At 51.6% G+C, this 15,935-nt stretch overlaps 2 protein-coding genes across 4 annotated transcripts in view; one reads left to right on the top strand and one right to left on the bottom strand.

Moving 5' to 3' along the window:
• Nucleotides 1-539: 539 nt before the first annotated feature.
• On the top strand, nucleotides 540-7,778 carry ARPC5L (actin related protein 2/3 complex subunit 5 like). The gene is made up of 4 exons (XM_040225112.1): nucleotides 540-815; nucleotides 4,891-4,963; nucleotides 5,904-6,080; nucleotides 7,218-7,778. The coding sequence occupies exons 1-4, from the start codon at nucleotides 667-669 to the stop codon at nucleotides 7,278-7,280; spliced, it is 462 nt and encodes a 153-aa protein (XP_040081046.1). The 5' UTR covers nucleotides 540-666; the 3' UTR covers nucleotides 7,281-7,778.
• An 868-nt stretch (nucleotides 7,779-8,646) lies between these two features.
• Nucleotides 8,647-15,935, bottom strand: part of GOLGA1 (golgin A1) — a 47,875-nt gene continuing 40,586 nt past the window's right edge. For all 3 annotated transcript variants that reach the window (XM_040225109.1, XM_040225111.1, XM_040225110.1), the window contains exons 20-23: nucleotides 12,642-12,701; nucleotides 11,935-12,105; nucleotides 11,320-11,406; nucleotides 8,647-10,874 (exon numbers count right to left, since the gene is read on the bottom strand). In XM_040225109.1, the coding sequence (XP_040081043.1) occupies nucleotides 10,794-10,874; nucleotides 11,320-11,406; nucleotides 11,935-12,105; nucleotides 12,642-12,701 (399 nt within the window). In that variant the 3' untranslated portion in view covers nucleotides 8,647-10,793. The remainder of the gene's footprint in view (nucleotides 10,875-11,319; nucleotides 11,407-11,934; nucleotides 12,106-12,641; nucleotides 12,702-15,935) is intronic.

The following is a 15,935-nucleotide window of genomic DNA, read 5'->3' on the forward strand; positions in this document are numbered from 1 at the left end:
CTACAATAAGGTCAGATGCAACCTCCTCTGAGCTCCGTGTGGTGGCGTCCTAAGGTCTTCAAATTCGAGACTTAGGCTCTCCCACTCAACATCACTCTCGGGGCATAAGAACTACTACTCATCCCTCAGGCCTCAGCTCGAAGCTGTCTTCTCCCAGAAGCCTGCCCAGCACTCGACAGGCAGAGCAGGGCTCCTTCTTCTGGAGGCCCCGTGCCCCCTCAGTCTGGGCAGAGATGACTCCCGGAATCCGCGACTATGCCGGCCCTGGCCCCTTTCAGGGCCAGGGTTCCCCGGGTGCAGGAGGGAAGCCGAAGAGCGCAGCTGTGGCATCTATGTGCTGTGCCTGTGGAAGATTGGCCGCCCGCTTCTCAGAAGAGGAAACTGAGATTCCATGAAGATTACTAGCTCTCCAGTGGTCCACAGGTTAGACTCCCAGGTCCTTCTCTCAGTGCTTCCCGAAGCGACGCACCCCGCCCCTCCCTCCCACCAGCACTTCCGGTTCCGGCGAGAACCGGAAGTGGGCGGGCGGCAGCGGCTGCGCGCGGAGGAGGTGGAGGAGGTGCCGGGCGGCCGCTTCCCGCCCCCGAGCCGGAGCCGGTTCTGAGCGGAGTAGAGTGGAGGTCCGCTCGGGAGCATAGCCGGTTCAGCGGGCGCTGAGTCCCCGCCATGGCCCGGAACACGCTGTCCTCGCGCTTCCGTCGGGTGGACATCGATGAATTTGATGAGAACAAATTCGTGGACGAGCAGGAGGAGGCGGCGGCGGCGGCGGGCGAGCCAGGCCCGGACCCTAGCGAGGTGGACGGGCTCCTGCGGCAATATCCTTCCCCCGCGCGGCGGCCCGGGCCTCCCTGTGGCCCGGCCTTCCTACTTAACTCATCCCTGGCTCTGGCCCCTCAGGCCGGCCTCTCCGCTCCTCTCACCCCCGGACCCCCCAGGTCAGTCTCCCAACTCCCTTCTGATCTGGCTCTCCTCGGGCAGGCATCCTCAGTTCCCTTTCAGGAACTCCCCACTCCCCTTGTCCTGGTCTCGGGCCCCCTTGTCCTGCCCTCAGCAGTGCGGCCCCACGCGGCTCCTGGATCCTGGTGGGCTGGCTGGCTCGGCGGCCCCAAGAGCATGCCGGACGGACCTCCAGCCCCGCAGTCCCTTCACTGCCCCGGGAGGCCTCTGCTCTTTCCTCCCTCTGTCCCCTCAGGCTGGCCCTTGCCTGGGCTCCCGATCACTCCATCTCTCTCATGCAGGAAACGGGGCCTTACTCGGGCTTGATCGGCGGGAGGGGCCAAGGTGAGCCACCGCTGAGTAATTGAGCAGCCAGGGCGGCTCCCAGGCACAGTCCTTTCGGGCTGGATTGCAGCACCACTTGAAAATAGGTGGTAGATGGCAGTCCTTGGGAAGAAAGGACCCAAGGGGGAGCGAAGGCTGCAGCCTTAGTCCAGCCCTGAGGTCTGAGATTTCACCTCGCACCCCAGAATCGTTCTGACCCTTCAGCTTAATGCCACTCCTCCTCACCTATTCTTAGTTTCCTGTGACCATTGGGTTTCGGACCTCAGTGGTCTCAGCCACGTTCAACAAGTGAGTTTTGGCTCCCTCCCCCCGATAGCCTTCTTGTGCAGGAAGCAGTGGAAAAAAACTAGTTGTTTAGAGCTAAGAAAAACCAAGCAGCATAAAGTGAGATGTAAAAGTAGAGCCCCACGATTGGAAATGACTGTTTTGTGGTCACAGAAAACAAGCATTTAGAAAACAAGATTAAAAATAGAGGTGGTTGTCACAGCCTGCTTGGTCCTTTAGCACTTTGAGCACAGGAAACTGACTTATTCTCACAGGAAGGATTTTTCTTTATTCAAATGGTGTTACAGGAAGTGCCTCCACCTCCCCCTTACTGGCCAGGACAGGGTTGGAGGCTCAGGCTGTACTGTATATAAATCAGGTTCTGGGTGTTTTATCAGTTGACTCAGCTTGGGAAGTCGAACCCATTCACTGCCTTTGGGAGGAGTCCTGCAATGTTCCTCCAATGTGCCTTTGAAACAAATACCTTCAGCCTTTCTTTGTTTGAACAGAAATGTATTTTCAAAGGTGGGGATTTGAGCTTGTTATTTCCTGCCCCGTCAGGATCACCACGCTTTCCCCATTGGTGAAGTGGGGTCATGAGAACAGCCCCCATGAGGGAAGGTTGATTCTGCAGTGTGGTGCAGAACCCGGCTCATGGGCAGGTATTGGCAAAAGGACTCCAGCATCAGACCTGTGGCCCAGATCATCCACTGAAGGGGAGCGCAGGGTCCAGTTATTTGCCGTCTTGTCCCAGTGCTGCAGAGACTTGTTGAAGGTCACCTCTTGGTACGCTCCTGACATGATAGGTTCCTTGAGGCTGCTTGGAAGCCTAGGCTTAGCACATCGGGATGGTAGTTTCTCCACTAATGGCAGTGTCAGAAACCTTGTTACCATGGAGAGTGTACCTCTTGGGATTTGGGAAAGAGAGGTTAGCAAATGAGAACTGAGCAGGGCCCAGGAAGGGAGGAGGAAGGAGCTAATATTTGCTGAGTCCCTACCATGTGCCAGGTATTGGATTTAGATTAGATTATTGAACTGTGGAGCAGGCTTCTAGGAGTCTTGGAACAGAGGTGGGGGGAGTAGGGATAGGGGTTGGTTGATTGGAGTGGGAGAATGTAGGGAGTAGGCCCATCCTAGTTCTGTTACAGGGAAGCTAGTCATGGATGAAATAGAGCATGGGCTGTGCACCCACAGAGACCCAACTCAGTCATGCTATAGCTGTGTGACTGAGTAGGTCACTTATCCTCTCTGAACCTTGGTAGCCTCCTTTGTTAAAAGGAGAACCAAGCTGGGCTTGCAGGTTCCATGGGAGCGTTACTGGATAGCATCCCAGAAGGCTTCAGAACGGTACTGGACCCACAGCAAGCATCCTGGGCATGCCACTTGGGTCTGGGGGGAGTGGCTGCAGAGGGTTGTAGAAAGAGCTTTACTTTGGAGTCAGGCATGCTTGGGTTTGAAGGCCATCTGGACAGCTTAGCTTTGTGACTTTGAGCAGGTCATTTTCCTTCTCTGAGCCTCAGATTCATTGCCTTTAAAATCAGAATAATGATTCTTGTCACAAAGAACCGTTAGCAGTAATGAGATGACATGTGAAAACACCTGGGCACATGTCTGAGACGTGGTTCCTTTCCTTCCTGCTGAGGCACGTTCTGGTCCTCTGAAGCGAGGATCTGTCCAGAGCAGAGTTTGGAGTGATTTTGCAGTGTTTCCTCCCCCTGAGGAAATTTGTCCCTGTTTGGAGATACTTTGATTGTCAGTTTGGTATGTGGTGGGGTGTGCGACTACAATCTAGTCCGTGGAGGCCAGAGGTGCTGCTCAATATTGTAAGATGCACAGGACAGACCCCACATCAGTCATCTGGTCTAAAATGTCATTAGTGCTGTGGTTGAGAAACCCTGATCTAGAGGAGACCTGGAGCCACAGCTGGTTTTCTGGAAGGGCCTAAAGCTGTCCTAGACAGAGGCCAGCTTGATAGATGGTATGCTCCTCCCTGCTCCCTAGTTGCCTCAGCTGCTGAAGGCCTACCTTTCAACACTGCAGTGAATGATAGGCAGAGGGATGCTGCAGAGATGAACGCCAGGGCCATGGGTCTTTTTGCCTCTGTGGACTGGTTACCCTACCCTTACCTGTTCATCTTCTGAAGTACTGTTTCCCAGCCATGCTTCGTTAGTGGAGAGTGCCAGTTGCGCTCCTCTGAAGCTTACTGGGACTCTGCTTACTTCTCTGGGATGCCAAATTCACAAAGAGTTCTGAGGTAGAAGTTTTATCAGTGACTGATATCAGACTGGCCCACGCCTGGCTGGGAGAAAGGAATTCCAAAGCTGACAGGTACAGGGTGTGAGAGAGTGGACCACAGCCCTGCAGGGTGCTAGGGGGCTCCACCTTGGGGGTGTGGGCCCAACTCACTCAAGATGGAGGCCACAGGGGGGCAGACCGGGCACTCGGCTCTGCTCGGGAGGTTCTGGCTGTTCACACGTGGGTATCGCTGCATGAACAGGAGTAGAGACCCGATTGGGCAGAAGCCACCTCTTGTTCTATTTTTGAAGCTTTTTGGCTGAAGCTGATGTTTCGGATGAGGAAATGAAAGTCAGGCTGATGTAATTCAGTTTAAAATAGGTGTCACCTTTAGGGACCTAACCCAGATTGTAATTTTCTTTTGTGTGCTGGATATTCAGAGCTCAGCAAAGAATGTGTCAGGACTCCAGCTAAGGTTTGGGGAACAGGGAGGGGAAGGTTGGTTTGTTTTCTTGGCAGACGGTTCTTTGAGATTGTTAAATTTCCCTCCATTGGGACCGCACTGACTTCGGTAGGTTTTGGAAGATAAAAGTTTTAGCACATCTTAATTTCTTTAATAGTTTAACACACTGGATTAAGAATTAGGGACCTCCATCTGTGCCTTCGTTCTTCTCTTTGGAGAATGAGAAGATGAAAATGATAACCTCATACAGTGGTCGTGAGGGTCTAGCAGGGCAGATACGGGGCCTGGTGCCAAGTAGGTGTCAACCAGCTTTGTCAGATATTGCTGCAAGTCACCCTGCTGGGGCAGCAACTTTATTCCTCCTCCTGGGAGGGAGCGAGTCCATGTCCAAACTTGCTTTGAAGGGGAAGGTTAGGGGCCGCAGAAGGAGAGGTTTGGCAGAGGTGCCCCTTCCGCCCTCCGTGTGGCTCAGGAGAGCTATAGACTGCCCTCTAAACAGGTTGTGCCCACCTGGAAGCCACAGTGGGTGGGGGGTTAGATGTGGATAAGATGGCATTTGTCACTACTCCCTTGAGCTCTTTCTGAAATGAGTTTGTTAAGAAAAGCGCAGACACGCTGAGGCGAGTTGTCCTTAACCGCCAGTGCACAGGGGACATGCTTCGGGCATTTCACGCAGCCTTGCGGAACTCTCCCGTCAACACCAAGAATCAAGCTGTGAAGGTAAAGGGGGTCGAGCTGCTGGGCGGTGTTGGGACCAGGGCGTGAGCTCCCCGGAGCTCTGGACAGCATGTGTCTCATCTCTGCATCAGTGGATCTCTACCAGGGAAGTGAGCTGGCAACGGGCAGTGTTTCCTCAGAAGCACCAAAGCTGTCAATGTTTGTAGTAAACACTCCCCAAAGAAACGTTCATTCCTCCCCAAGGCCTCATGGGGTGAGAAGTCAGCCCAGTCCTTCCTGATGAACAGAGTTATAAATTAGCTTGCCTCATGGGACTTAGTGGTTATGCTTTTATAAGCTATTGAATAGGCTTTATTTGCATAAGGATTTTCAGTGCTTTTATGATTTCTGCCTCTTAAAAACTAGGTGAGATGAGACACTTGGGCAGACCGCATCGGTTAGGTTGCCTAAAATCTCATCAGTGAGGCTATCTAAAATTTGGTCCGGGAAAGGGGTCTCTTGAGAGCTAGGGTTTTTCCTATGTTGTGATGGTATCTTGATTTAATCAATGACTGTACCTCTCAAACGTGGAGGGGAGTGGCCCCTTTGTTCCATTGGGAGTGAGCACAGAAGGTACAGCCAAGGAAACTTGCTTTTTGCTATGTGGGGGGTTTGTTGTTTGTTTTTTAAATATGGGAGTTGAGTTTAAGGCCTTGCTGGCATCATCAGAAATAGTGATTCTTCTCCCCAGTAAACTGCTTATTTCCCCTCAGATAAGTGGAATAAATCATTGGTTTTGAATACTTTGGGATACTTTGAAACTTAAAGAAAAAATTTTCACTATATATATATATATTTTAAGCATTGCAAATGAATTAGGAATTGGGCAGTGTTCCTAATGAGCTCTGCCTACTTGATGTGGTGTTTCAGAGCCTGCAGTGCGGGTCGTGGGTGCGCCTGGGCCGTGGCTCTAGACCCCATTCCCTCTCTCTTTCCCCTGTAGGAGCGGGCCCAGGGCGTGGTGCTGAAAGTGCTTACAAACTTTAAGAGCAGCGAAATCGAGCAGGCTGTGCAGTCACTGGACAGAAACGGCATTGACTTGCTAATGAAGTACATTTATAAAGGGTTTGAGAAGCCCACAGAGAATAGCAGCGCAGTGTTACTCCAGTGGCATGAAAAGGTACGTGAACACATTGCCCACTGGCTCACCCCCAGCCCAGGGTTCAGATCAACAGGCCAGGCAGTCCCAAACACAGACAGGATGGTCTGATAGGCTGTTGAGAATGAGGGCCACGCCTCAAGCAACCTGGAACATCTGAGCACTTACCTCTCCCAAGGAAGCACTGGTAGGGGTCCACCATCTCTGGTCATTGCCATTGCTTTAGCTGCGAGTTTGTGCCGGGGAGGCCTTGGGGCCTGTAACTTGGCTGGTGAGGTTCAGGCAGGCTTGCTGGTGGCAGGGCTTTGACATACTTTCTTTGGGCTGGCGGAGGTGGTGATCCTGGGCCTTAGATGCAGGCTGAGCCCTCTGGTTAGCTCTGAGGGCTTCCTGCTCCAGCCTCACCTCACCAGGCCACAGAAACAGTGGTAGATACCTTGGCAGTCTCTTAATAGGGCCTTCATCCTCCTGAAGCTGGAAAAGCTGGGCCTGTCCTTTGCTTGTTTTAGTACAAGGTGTTAGGGGGTGGGGTGGGCGCGCCTCTTGTCAAGCCAGTGTCCCTCATGAAAGGCTCTGCCGAGTACTAAGGGAGTGGCCCTTAACTGAGGGGTCAGTCACGTGGCCAGCCTCAGGCCTGCGCTGGGTGGTCCTGCTGGTGGGTGTTGTGCCTGCTCTGCCAGAAGGTGAGCTCCTGGGCTTTGTAATGGAGGTGGCCATGGTGCTTGGGAGCTGAGCAAAGCCCTTGGAGTGGTCTGGGGGGCCACGCTCTCTGGTCCCTTCATGGCAGCCGGATGCATGAGCCTGTGGACATTTCCACTGCAGTGGGCTAGTGTCTGTTTTAGGGCCTAGGGCTGTTCTTGGATACAGTGAGCTTGTCAAAGGGAAACTGGGGGGCTCTGTGAGCTTGGTGACAGTGTTGCAAGCCCAGTTCTCCTGCCTTAAAGAGCCAACAGCTTTTGGGGACCCTTTGTTCCAGGAAAGGGCTCGATCCCTCGAATGCAGGCCCTGTTGGCACCTCTTCTGTGCTCTCGCAGGAATGCTTTTTCAGAAGATCTGTGACATGGTCAGGAGTGTAGTCCTGTCTCCCCTGGCAAGAAGCTAGGAGCCCCTTGGCCAACCAGGTCTCAATTGACACCTTTTCTTTTGCTGCCCCTACAGGCATTAGCAGTAGGAGGACTAGGCTCCATTATAAGAGTTCTTACAGCAAGAAAGACTGTTTAAAAAAAAGAGAGAGAGACTCATGTTACCTCGAGAAGAATTTTGGATGCACAGGCTGTCGAAGAAGGGATTGACAATGGGCCGCCTGTCTCGGAACTCCCAAGTCAACTATTTCAGGACCTGCATCCGCTGAAGTGTTTTATTTTCAAGGTGGAGGGAGAGATCGTCTTACTGTTTTCATAAATCCTTTGCAGGATCTGATAGTCTATGCCTTTGTCCACGAGTAACGCAGAACTGACATTGTGACTCTCTACCAGAGTGGCTGGCCCGCCTTGGTCTGGGGTACCTGTGTGCACTGCCTGTTTAAAAGGAGGGAGGGGTGGTTAGGGCAGGTGCAGATCCAAGGGCTGCGGTAAAAGGGAGAGCTTGGTTTTTTTTTTTTGAAGCGGAAACCCCCGAGAGTTTGTACAGACACCCCAACCTCCCAGAGAAGGCGGGCTCTCTTGGGTTCATTGTAAAGTGCCTGCTGCATCAATAAAGCTCTTGGCTTATTAGTATATACTCTGCCGTGTGTTTCATGTGTATAAAAGGAACGGGAAACTAATGGGATGGTCATGGATGAGAGGTGGCCTGTTCTGGAAACCGGACATGGAGGGTAGACAGACAAAACTCCCTGCAGAGCTGCCCGGGAGCAAGCGTGGCATTCTCACTCTGGCTGCAGCGGTCCCTCAAGCCTGGGCCACAGTGCTGCTGGCTGCTACACAGACATGTTTTGCTGAATAACTATGGTTTTTACTCCTCTGATTTGTACAGTTTTGGAGCTTATTTAATAAAGTCTTCAGTTTGTGTGGCTGCACTTGGGAGCCGTGGGAGTGGGCTCAGGTGTGCCCATCACCCCTCTGGACACTGGGCTTGGCTGTTCGCCAGGAACACTGTGATGCTGAGGGGTTTTCTTTACAGGAGGAAGAGACAAACAGGTAGGAACAAGCTTGTACACAGACAAGGCACATTTTGTTCCCTGTAACCCCTGACAGTGGGCCTGTCTGAAGAGCAGATGCTTTTGTTTCCTTTTTAGCACATGGAGCTGTCATCTGCATTCTGTTATGGGTAAGGACCCCATTCGTATTCCTGAAGCTCTTCCCAGTCATGCGGGCCTTGGAGATGGATGTTGACCAAAGTGACAATCCTCCCAACTCCTCTGCAGAAACCCCACCCTTCCTGGGAGGTAGGACTAGGCTGCTGGCTTCATTAAATTACAAATATATTTACTCACCCAAACCTAACCTGGGAAGGTTCTTTCTGAAAGACAAATGCTCTAAGGTCCTTGAAGCTAGCCTTGAAGTTTTCAAGTAAGACACAATGTACTAAATTTAACAAGTCAAAAAGGAGATGCTGACACACCAACTGATAACAAGTAAAATGCACTGCATCTGGATTGAAGGGCTTTAATCAAAAGTGTATTGCACCACAAATGAATTTTCTACAGCAGTTTTAGATAATATGATCCCTATTTACAACATGGAGGGTGAGATCAAGATCCGATCTCATATAAAGGGCTCTATGTACTGTCTAGCACAGAATGTTCTCTACAAGTAAAAGTGCATTAAATCACTTAAGAGTATTTACTCCACTCTTCCTCTTAAAGCTGAAGGAAATTCAACATGCAGGAGGAAAGCCTAATCAGAACGAATCCTCCCTGTGCAAGTACAGACCAAATAGGGGGCCCCACAACTGTGTCTAAAACTGCTGGCGGGTGTGTGGGTGGAGGGGCGGTGAGACCAGCTCAAGGGCTGGAGAGGCCACAGAGGAGTCGGTGGGGGCTCCCACGGCTGTGCTGGGATGATCTCTGGCAAGCCCTAACTACCCAATTTAAGGAATTCTTTAGCTGAAAGAGCTACTTCCTACTTGTCAAAATGATGGAACAGAAGGGACTCCTGGTTTGTGTCCCCACCAGATAACGGGAAACGGCCTCCTAGGCACGGGTCACATCTGCCGGGGGAACCGCAGGAGGAGGCAGGTAACAAGCGTCACTGGGCAGCAGAGCCCGAGCTGGGTGTGGGTAATGCTGCCCTTGCCTGGTACTTCAAGAGCCATGGAACTGTCTTAGGTTAACTGCATATCCTTGCTTTCCTGTGAGATATATATATTTTAGCCCTAAACATAATTGAGAAACCTAACATCATTGGGTAACTGATGATAAATCTAGGAGCTCCAGTTATTAACTCAGTTTTTTATTTAACCAATAAAACTTTCATCAAACTATAAATATACAGTTTCCCTTTAGATCTGAAAGTGTGCCTTATCCAAGGCAAGTATTTCCCTTTTCTTGAATGATGATGAATACGAGTTTTCATCAGTCACTTCCAGAGCCATCTGCATGTCGTCAAGTGCTGCAGCCAGGCAGGGGCCACCTAGACGCCACACGTGAATGTAGTGTCATCTTAAATATCCGGGGTGAGGGGGATGCGGTGATGGGGAGATGGTGGCTCCACTTACAGGGCAGTCCACCTCCAACATTTTGGTCAAGGCTGGGGAGAGGCAAGGAGCAGCTGCGGCTTCCTTTGAATACAGCAGACTGTTCTCAGCAGTAGAAAACATTGATTAGCATTTGCTCAGTGTTATAACAACAGAATTAAGATCTAAGAAGTGAAACACCACCACTGCTTCAGAGGGAGGCAGACTGGGACAAGGATCCCAATCTTAGAAATCATTTCCTCTTGATGCTCTGATTTTCCTTTAAGAACACCAGTTAAATGGGTTTTGTAATACAGAAGACATGTTTATAATAGTGAGGATCTTTAGCTATAAAAAATAGTTTAAAATGGTTTACCAGCAACCTATCCACCACAAGTACATTCATTAAAAAGGCAATTGAGTGTATTTGGTACTAAGAATCTTTTTACACATTTGCTAGTTTTCTTCAGTAAAATGAGATACTGTCAGAAAGGTGCATATATTCATTAATCCACACTGGCCCCAGAGTACCTTAGAGATGGACACATCTGAAGTTCTAGGATGTTTGAGTAGCAAGGTGAAATAACGTTTCCTTGGGCGGAAGTGTTCAAAAGCCTCTTCTAACTCACCTGAACCCAAACATAAGAACAGGGAAAGGGAGTTGAAAAAGCCAGCCTCACTGAGTTGGCTCTCTGTGGCAGAAGCAGGTGGGTCTGCCCTGCTGGGCACCATTTCGAAGGCCTGTCTGTCCAGCGTCATCACCACATGACGGATTGGCTGCCTCCTCTCTGACACAGGCTGAGGGCTTCAGCTTTAAGTGCTAACGTTGAAAGAGGATTCAGGTGCAGGTGGGTGCTGGCCAGAGCTGGGATTTTAGCAGCACTGTGGCAATGTGGGTTGTGCCAGGGCTCTCCGGAAACCAGGATGTCAGGATCAGCGACCTCCTGAGATTCGTATCAGTCTGTAGGAGTGGGCCTTAAGTCTTGTAAACAATGTTCAGACGCTTGTACAAAATACTGCAGTTACAGTGATTAAAAACCCACTAGGACTGTGTGGTGTGTCAGTGTTCTTTTCACAGAAAAAGTGTCAGCCCTTGGAGCCCCCATCCCTGGGTAGTGCCACCTAGGACCACGGTGTCCGAGGGTTGGAGATGGACGGCCGGATGCTGCCCTTGGGAGCTGGCTTGGACCCAAACCACGACATCTGTGTTTGAAACAAAAAAGGCTCCTGAGATGAGCCAGGACTGGGTACAGAAGGAGCTGAAAGAGGCCCCCTCCCCTCCTGCCCTTCTGGCCCCTCCTGCCCTCCACGCATCCTACTCTGGCTGGGAGCAGCTCAGTGTTTTCTATTACAGCTTTTATGCAGGTACTTTATGAGTATTTTTTACTTCTTTAAAAAGTCTGGGTGCCAGCCAGACCTGGGCTGTTGATGAAGTGATACCAATGAGAGTGCTGTCACAGGCCTGTTAGTCAAATACAGCAGAGACCTGTGGGCACAGAGCAGGTCCTCAGTCAACACTGCCCCAGTCAAGTTCATCATCCAGAGGCACCTTCCAAGCTAACAAGGCAGCCGTGCACCGCTCCCATCTGCCAGGGCTGGGATGACTGACTAGTTTTTGGAAGGCAGACAGCAGACCAGGAAACCCTACCTTATACTCCAGGGTTTCTTTGAGCATGTTCTCCTCCTCTTGTGAAAAGTTGAGCAACACTGACACAGCTTTTATAAGATGAAAAGCCTGAAACAAATAAGTTTGGCTGCCATGGGCCTCGGTGGGAGTTAGCAGGCGGCCAGCAGCCAACTGGCAGCCATCTCCCGGTCCTGCTCCTCTGGGCACTCCCAGCTTGGTCAGCAAGGACCACGTAGAGGGTGGAGGCGGGCATTCTGAGGGCTGCTGGCTCTTCTCCTCCCCTACCTCTTACTTGGGGACTGGCAAGATCACCAGGACAGCCATGGCAGCTCCCTGCTCTTCGGCAGGAGGCAGGACCGCTGGGCAGATGCAGCATCCTGGACTCTGGCCTCAGCATCCAACCCACATCTCCTCCCAGGAGCCAGCTCCCTACTTGGGGTCCCCTGCCGGCTGCTCAACCAGCGGGTCAATGCCAGCTGGAGACATGACTAAGTGTCCACACTTGTGGTCAAAGTGGCCCGTGGAAGAGGAAGAAAGAAATGGAACTGGTGGGAAGCCAGGTGAAGCCTGGACAATGAACCAGGCAGGCCTGGGGGTGGAACTCAGTACCCAAAGGGCAATTCAAAAGCCCTTTACCTCAGATTCGCGACAGGACATGAATTTTAAAACCACGTGTTTGAGGTACTCGAAGTTGATCTCGCGAGCGTCAGTCAGGTCAGCATTATTCGTGACTGAAGGCGCCATGTTTGACATCTCAGGCCCAGGCTTCTCTCGGACTTCAAAAAGCTCATTATCAGGTCTGATTTTCTGAAAAAACGAAAGATGCTACATTGAGCCCTTCGAGACAAGTCTGAAAATGACATGGGAAAGTCACCTGGCCTAGGCTGTCATCACCGGAAGCTCTTTGCCACACGCTGCACACAGCAGGGTGACGAGGGCTCAGCTGGGAAGGAAGCGCCAGCACTTGAGAAGGTAGGGTGCTGGCTGGGAGGAGGCACGAGGGCCATGGGGAAGTCCAGCCATTTCCTTTATCCAGCTCAGGACTCGTCTGCTGGGGCAGTGAGCACCCGACCTGGCCTTCCGCACGCATGTGTGCTGCACACGCCACCTCACTGACCTCTCAGACAGCACACTGGCTCACACAAAGACGGCTTGTGCCAGGGCTCACAGAGCCACTTTCCAGAAGCACGTTCAAGGTGGCAGGGCCACTGTCCCACCAGCCCATCTGGCTTCCCAGAGATCTGTGGTCCCGGTGCAGGAAGGGAGCACCCTCAGGCAGCGAGGGCCCTGGGGAGGACCACACAGCCAGCAGGGCTCGGGCAGCAGGGAGAAGGGCCACTCACCAGCTCCTTTTGCAGAGTCTTCTTGAGCTCCAGCATCCTTTGCTGCATCTGCTTTATGGTCTGTGATCAAAGTCCCACCCCACAGAAAGCCGTCCATTAAATGCACGTTTCACCATCTCTAAGGTGCCAAGGACCACAGCACAGACAGAAACCCCTTGGGTCCCCATACACCTGTCAGACGCCTCTGCCTCGTCTCCTGTGAGGCTCGTGCTGACGACACACCTGCAGCCTCGGCCTCTGCCCCACATGCTGCTGCTCTGCACACACGTGCTCCCTGGGCCCTGCCAGGGCCACCGCCCCAGCGCTGCCCCCCACCATGGCCTGGGTCCTCAGGACTGCTTCAGGCACTTGCCCCTGTAGGTGGCAGAGCTCGAGATGCCTCTGCGCAGTACATTCTGTCCTTCAGAATTATATTTACATGCTATCACCCCCAAGGAGGATACCTGGGCCAAAACTTAACAGGTCTCACCACCACCACTGATCTCCTGGAATACTGTAAGAATTCCCAATGCTGATCTGGAACAGTGTAAGAGATCATGGCTTTTCGGCATAACCCACCAATGTTGGATTTTATAGCTTTCATTTATTTTCCTATTTTTGGTGAGTTTAATTATTAGTATTACAGGTCTTAAATATAATTTATTACACGTTCCATTAATAACCAGAAAGGCTGAACTTTGTTTTCCAATAGAAACATTTACTGTATAAACAATAGAGGGAAGAATTTTAAATAAAAATTTCTCCAAAACCTCACAACTCTAACATATCAAAAAGAGTTTTTCCTGTGAACTTCTAGTCCATGTCACCATTCTTGCATTGAATAGCTAGAACTCTGAATAGTATTTTGCATTTATCAGAGTTTCCACAGCTTTAGTTTTCCTAATAATAACTTTTAATGTGACAGTAACTCTAGGGGAGGCCCCATGTCTTCTTATATAGCCAAATTTCCTTTTTTTTTTTTTTTTGATCATACTGCCTGGTCTGTGGAATCTTAGTTTCCTGACCAGGGACTGAATCCACTGGCATGGCAGCAAAAGCGCCAAGTCCTAACCACTGGACTGCCAGGGAATCCCCTGAGTTTCCATGTTTAAACAAAGCTGTAATAAGCTTCATTTTCTCAAGAGTGGTATGTCCACAGTCCTCTAGAGGAACAAGATGGTTGGGCTGGGGGACTGTGAAAGCGCCCCCAGCTCCCGCGAAGCACAGTACACTGCCTCCAGCACCTCCCTGACAGAAGGGTGGCATTCTGTTTCACTGTATATTCTCCGGTTGACCATGAGGCTGGGCATTCCCCCAAAAGTACACTTGCTATTTTATGTTACTTGATTTTTTAGGTTTTTGACTCATTCATTAATTTACCCAACAAATACTGAGTCTCTACACTGGCCTAGAGACTGAGGAAACAGCAAAAAAAAAAAAGGAAGAAAAAAGAAGAAGAAATGTCTGCCCTCTGGAGGGAAAAAGTTAACCAGCAAATCTACAGTATATCACAAGGTATAAGAGGCCTGGAGAAAAAAGAGGAAGGTGGGGGGACAGGAGTTCTGGTGGGGAGGGCCGGCAGAGCAGCAGGGGAAGCCTCACCGAGAAAATGACACCACAGAGGCGGCGAGGGGACTGGGGAGGGCCTTCCAGACAGAAGGCTCAGCAAGTGGCGCTTGGGATTCACAGAAAGGCAAGGCTGCTGCAGCAGGAGTGGAGGGCGCGGGTGAAGGGCAGTGAGGAGCCAGACCGCTCAGAGGGCGCGGGTGAAGGGCAGTGAGGAGCCAGACTGCTCAGAGGGCGCGGGTGAAGGGCAGTGAGGAGCCAGACTGCTCAGAGGGTGTGGGGTGAAGGGCAGTGAGGAGCCAGACCACTGAGAGGGTGCGGGTAAAGGGCAGTAAGGAGCCAGACCACTCAGGCTTTGCGGCCACTGTAAGGACTTGGGCTTTTATGGGGACAGTGAGTCATCAGAGGGCTGGAAAAGACAAGTACAGGGGAACCAGTTAGAAGCCCATTCCTGTCCTCCAGGGAAGACAGGGTGGTCACTGGGTCGCAGGTGGCAGCAGGGGCGGGAGGAGAAGCAGCTCATTCCACGTATAGTTTGAAGGGAGAGCCCGAGGGATTTCCTAATGATCTGGACGTTGGCTGTGGGAGAAACAAGGGGGTCAGGGATGGCTGCAAGGTTCTGGCCATTTCCTGAGATAGGAAAGATGGCAGCAGATGCTAGAAAGTGCGGTCAGTCTGAAGTCTGGCTCTGAATGTTTCCGGTTTCAGCTGCCTTTCAGACACTGACACAGAGAAATATGGTAGATACAGAAGTCTTGAGTTCACGGGCGCTGTCTGGACTTGAAGCGGGGATAAGGTGCCAGCAGCGCACAGGACGGGTGAGATCGCCAAGGGTGCAAGCGTGATCTGGACAGGGCCCGGGGACACACAGCGTGTGCGCCTGTATTTCCCCACAAGAGATCAGTGGGTGTGGGGGAGGGGAAAGGCAAGACAGGGAGGGAGGGGGGGAGGGAGACGGGGGTGGGGAAGAGAAAGAAGGAACACCTTTTCCCTTGTTAAAGAGCAACCACACAATTTGCAGGCAGAATTTCAGGCCAGAGCACTAACCAGGCCATACATTAACTTCACAGGACACGGTAAACCCAGGTTCAAAGGAGCCCCTGCATTTACAGGTACAGAGGCCAGGCAGGGTGGGTGGAATTATGACATTTATTAAGCCTCTATCAAATACCAGAAAATTTACAGGAAACTGTTAACAGTTTCATTTCATCACCCAATACCCGCCCCCTAAAACCCCCAAACCGCTTCAAGGCAAGCATCAGTGCTCTCATTTCACAGCTGGAGAAGAAGGTGCAGAGGCCAGGGGACTGGCTAGGACTGGCTGGCAAGGGCGGAAGGGGCAGGGACACCGAGGCCTCCTACTGCCCCAGCTCTGATACTCGGGATGCCACCTCAGGTCAGCGCTGGGAGAAGACTCGGGGAGTGTGAAACGAGAGGGCCACGCACAAGGCAAGCAAGCAGAGAAGAATCAGGAGGAAGCCCTTTTAATGGCAGAGGTAAGGCAATGGCACCCCACTCCAGTACTCTTGCCTGGAAAATCCATGGATGGAGGAGCCTGGTGGGCTGCAGTCCATGGGGTCATTAAGAGTCAGACAGGACTGAGTGACTTCACTTTCAATTTTCATTTTCCACTTTCATGCATTGGAGAAGGAAACAGCAACCCACTCCAGTGTTCTTGTCTGGAGAATCCCAGGGTCGGGGAAGCCTGGTGGGCTGCTGTCTCTGGGGTCGCACAGAGTCGGACACGAC

This window comes from Oryx dammah, unplaced genomic scaffold (assembly GCF_014754425.2).
Source record: "Oryx dammah isolate SB20612 unplaced genomic scaffold, SCBI_Odam_1.1 HiC_scaffold_25, whole genome shotgun sequence".
Lineage (NCBI taxonomy): Eukaryota > Metazoa > Chordata > Mammalia > Artiodactyla > Bovidae > Oryx > Oryx dammah.

Excerpts from the sequence above, each read along its gene's own strand:
- ARPC5L (XM_040225112.1), top strand. The coding sequence starts at position 667 with ATGGCCCGGAACACGCTGTCCTCGCGCTTCCGTCGGGTGGACATCGAT. Across the intron at positions 816-4,890 it reads GTGGACGGGCTCCTGCGGCA|AGGGGACATGCTTCGGGCAT; the intron begins ATATCCTTCCCC and ends CCGCCAGTGCAC. Across the intron at positions 6,081-7,217 it reads TACTCCAGTGGCATGAAAAG|GCATTAGCAGTAGGAGGACT; the intron begins GTACGTGAACAC and ends CTGCCCCTACAG.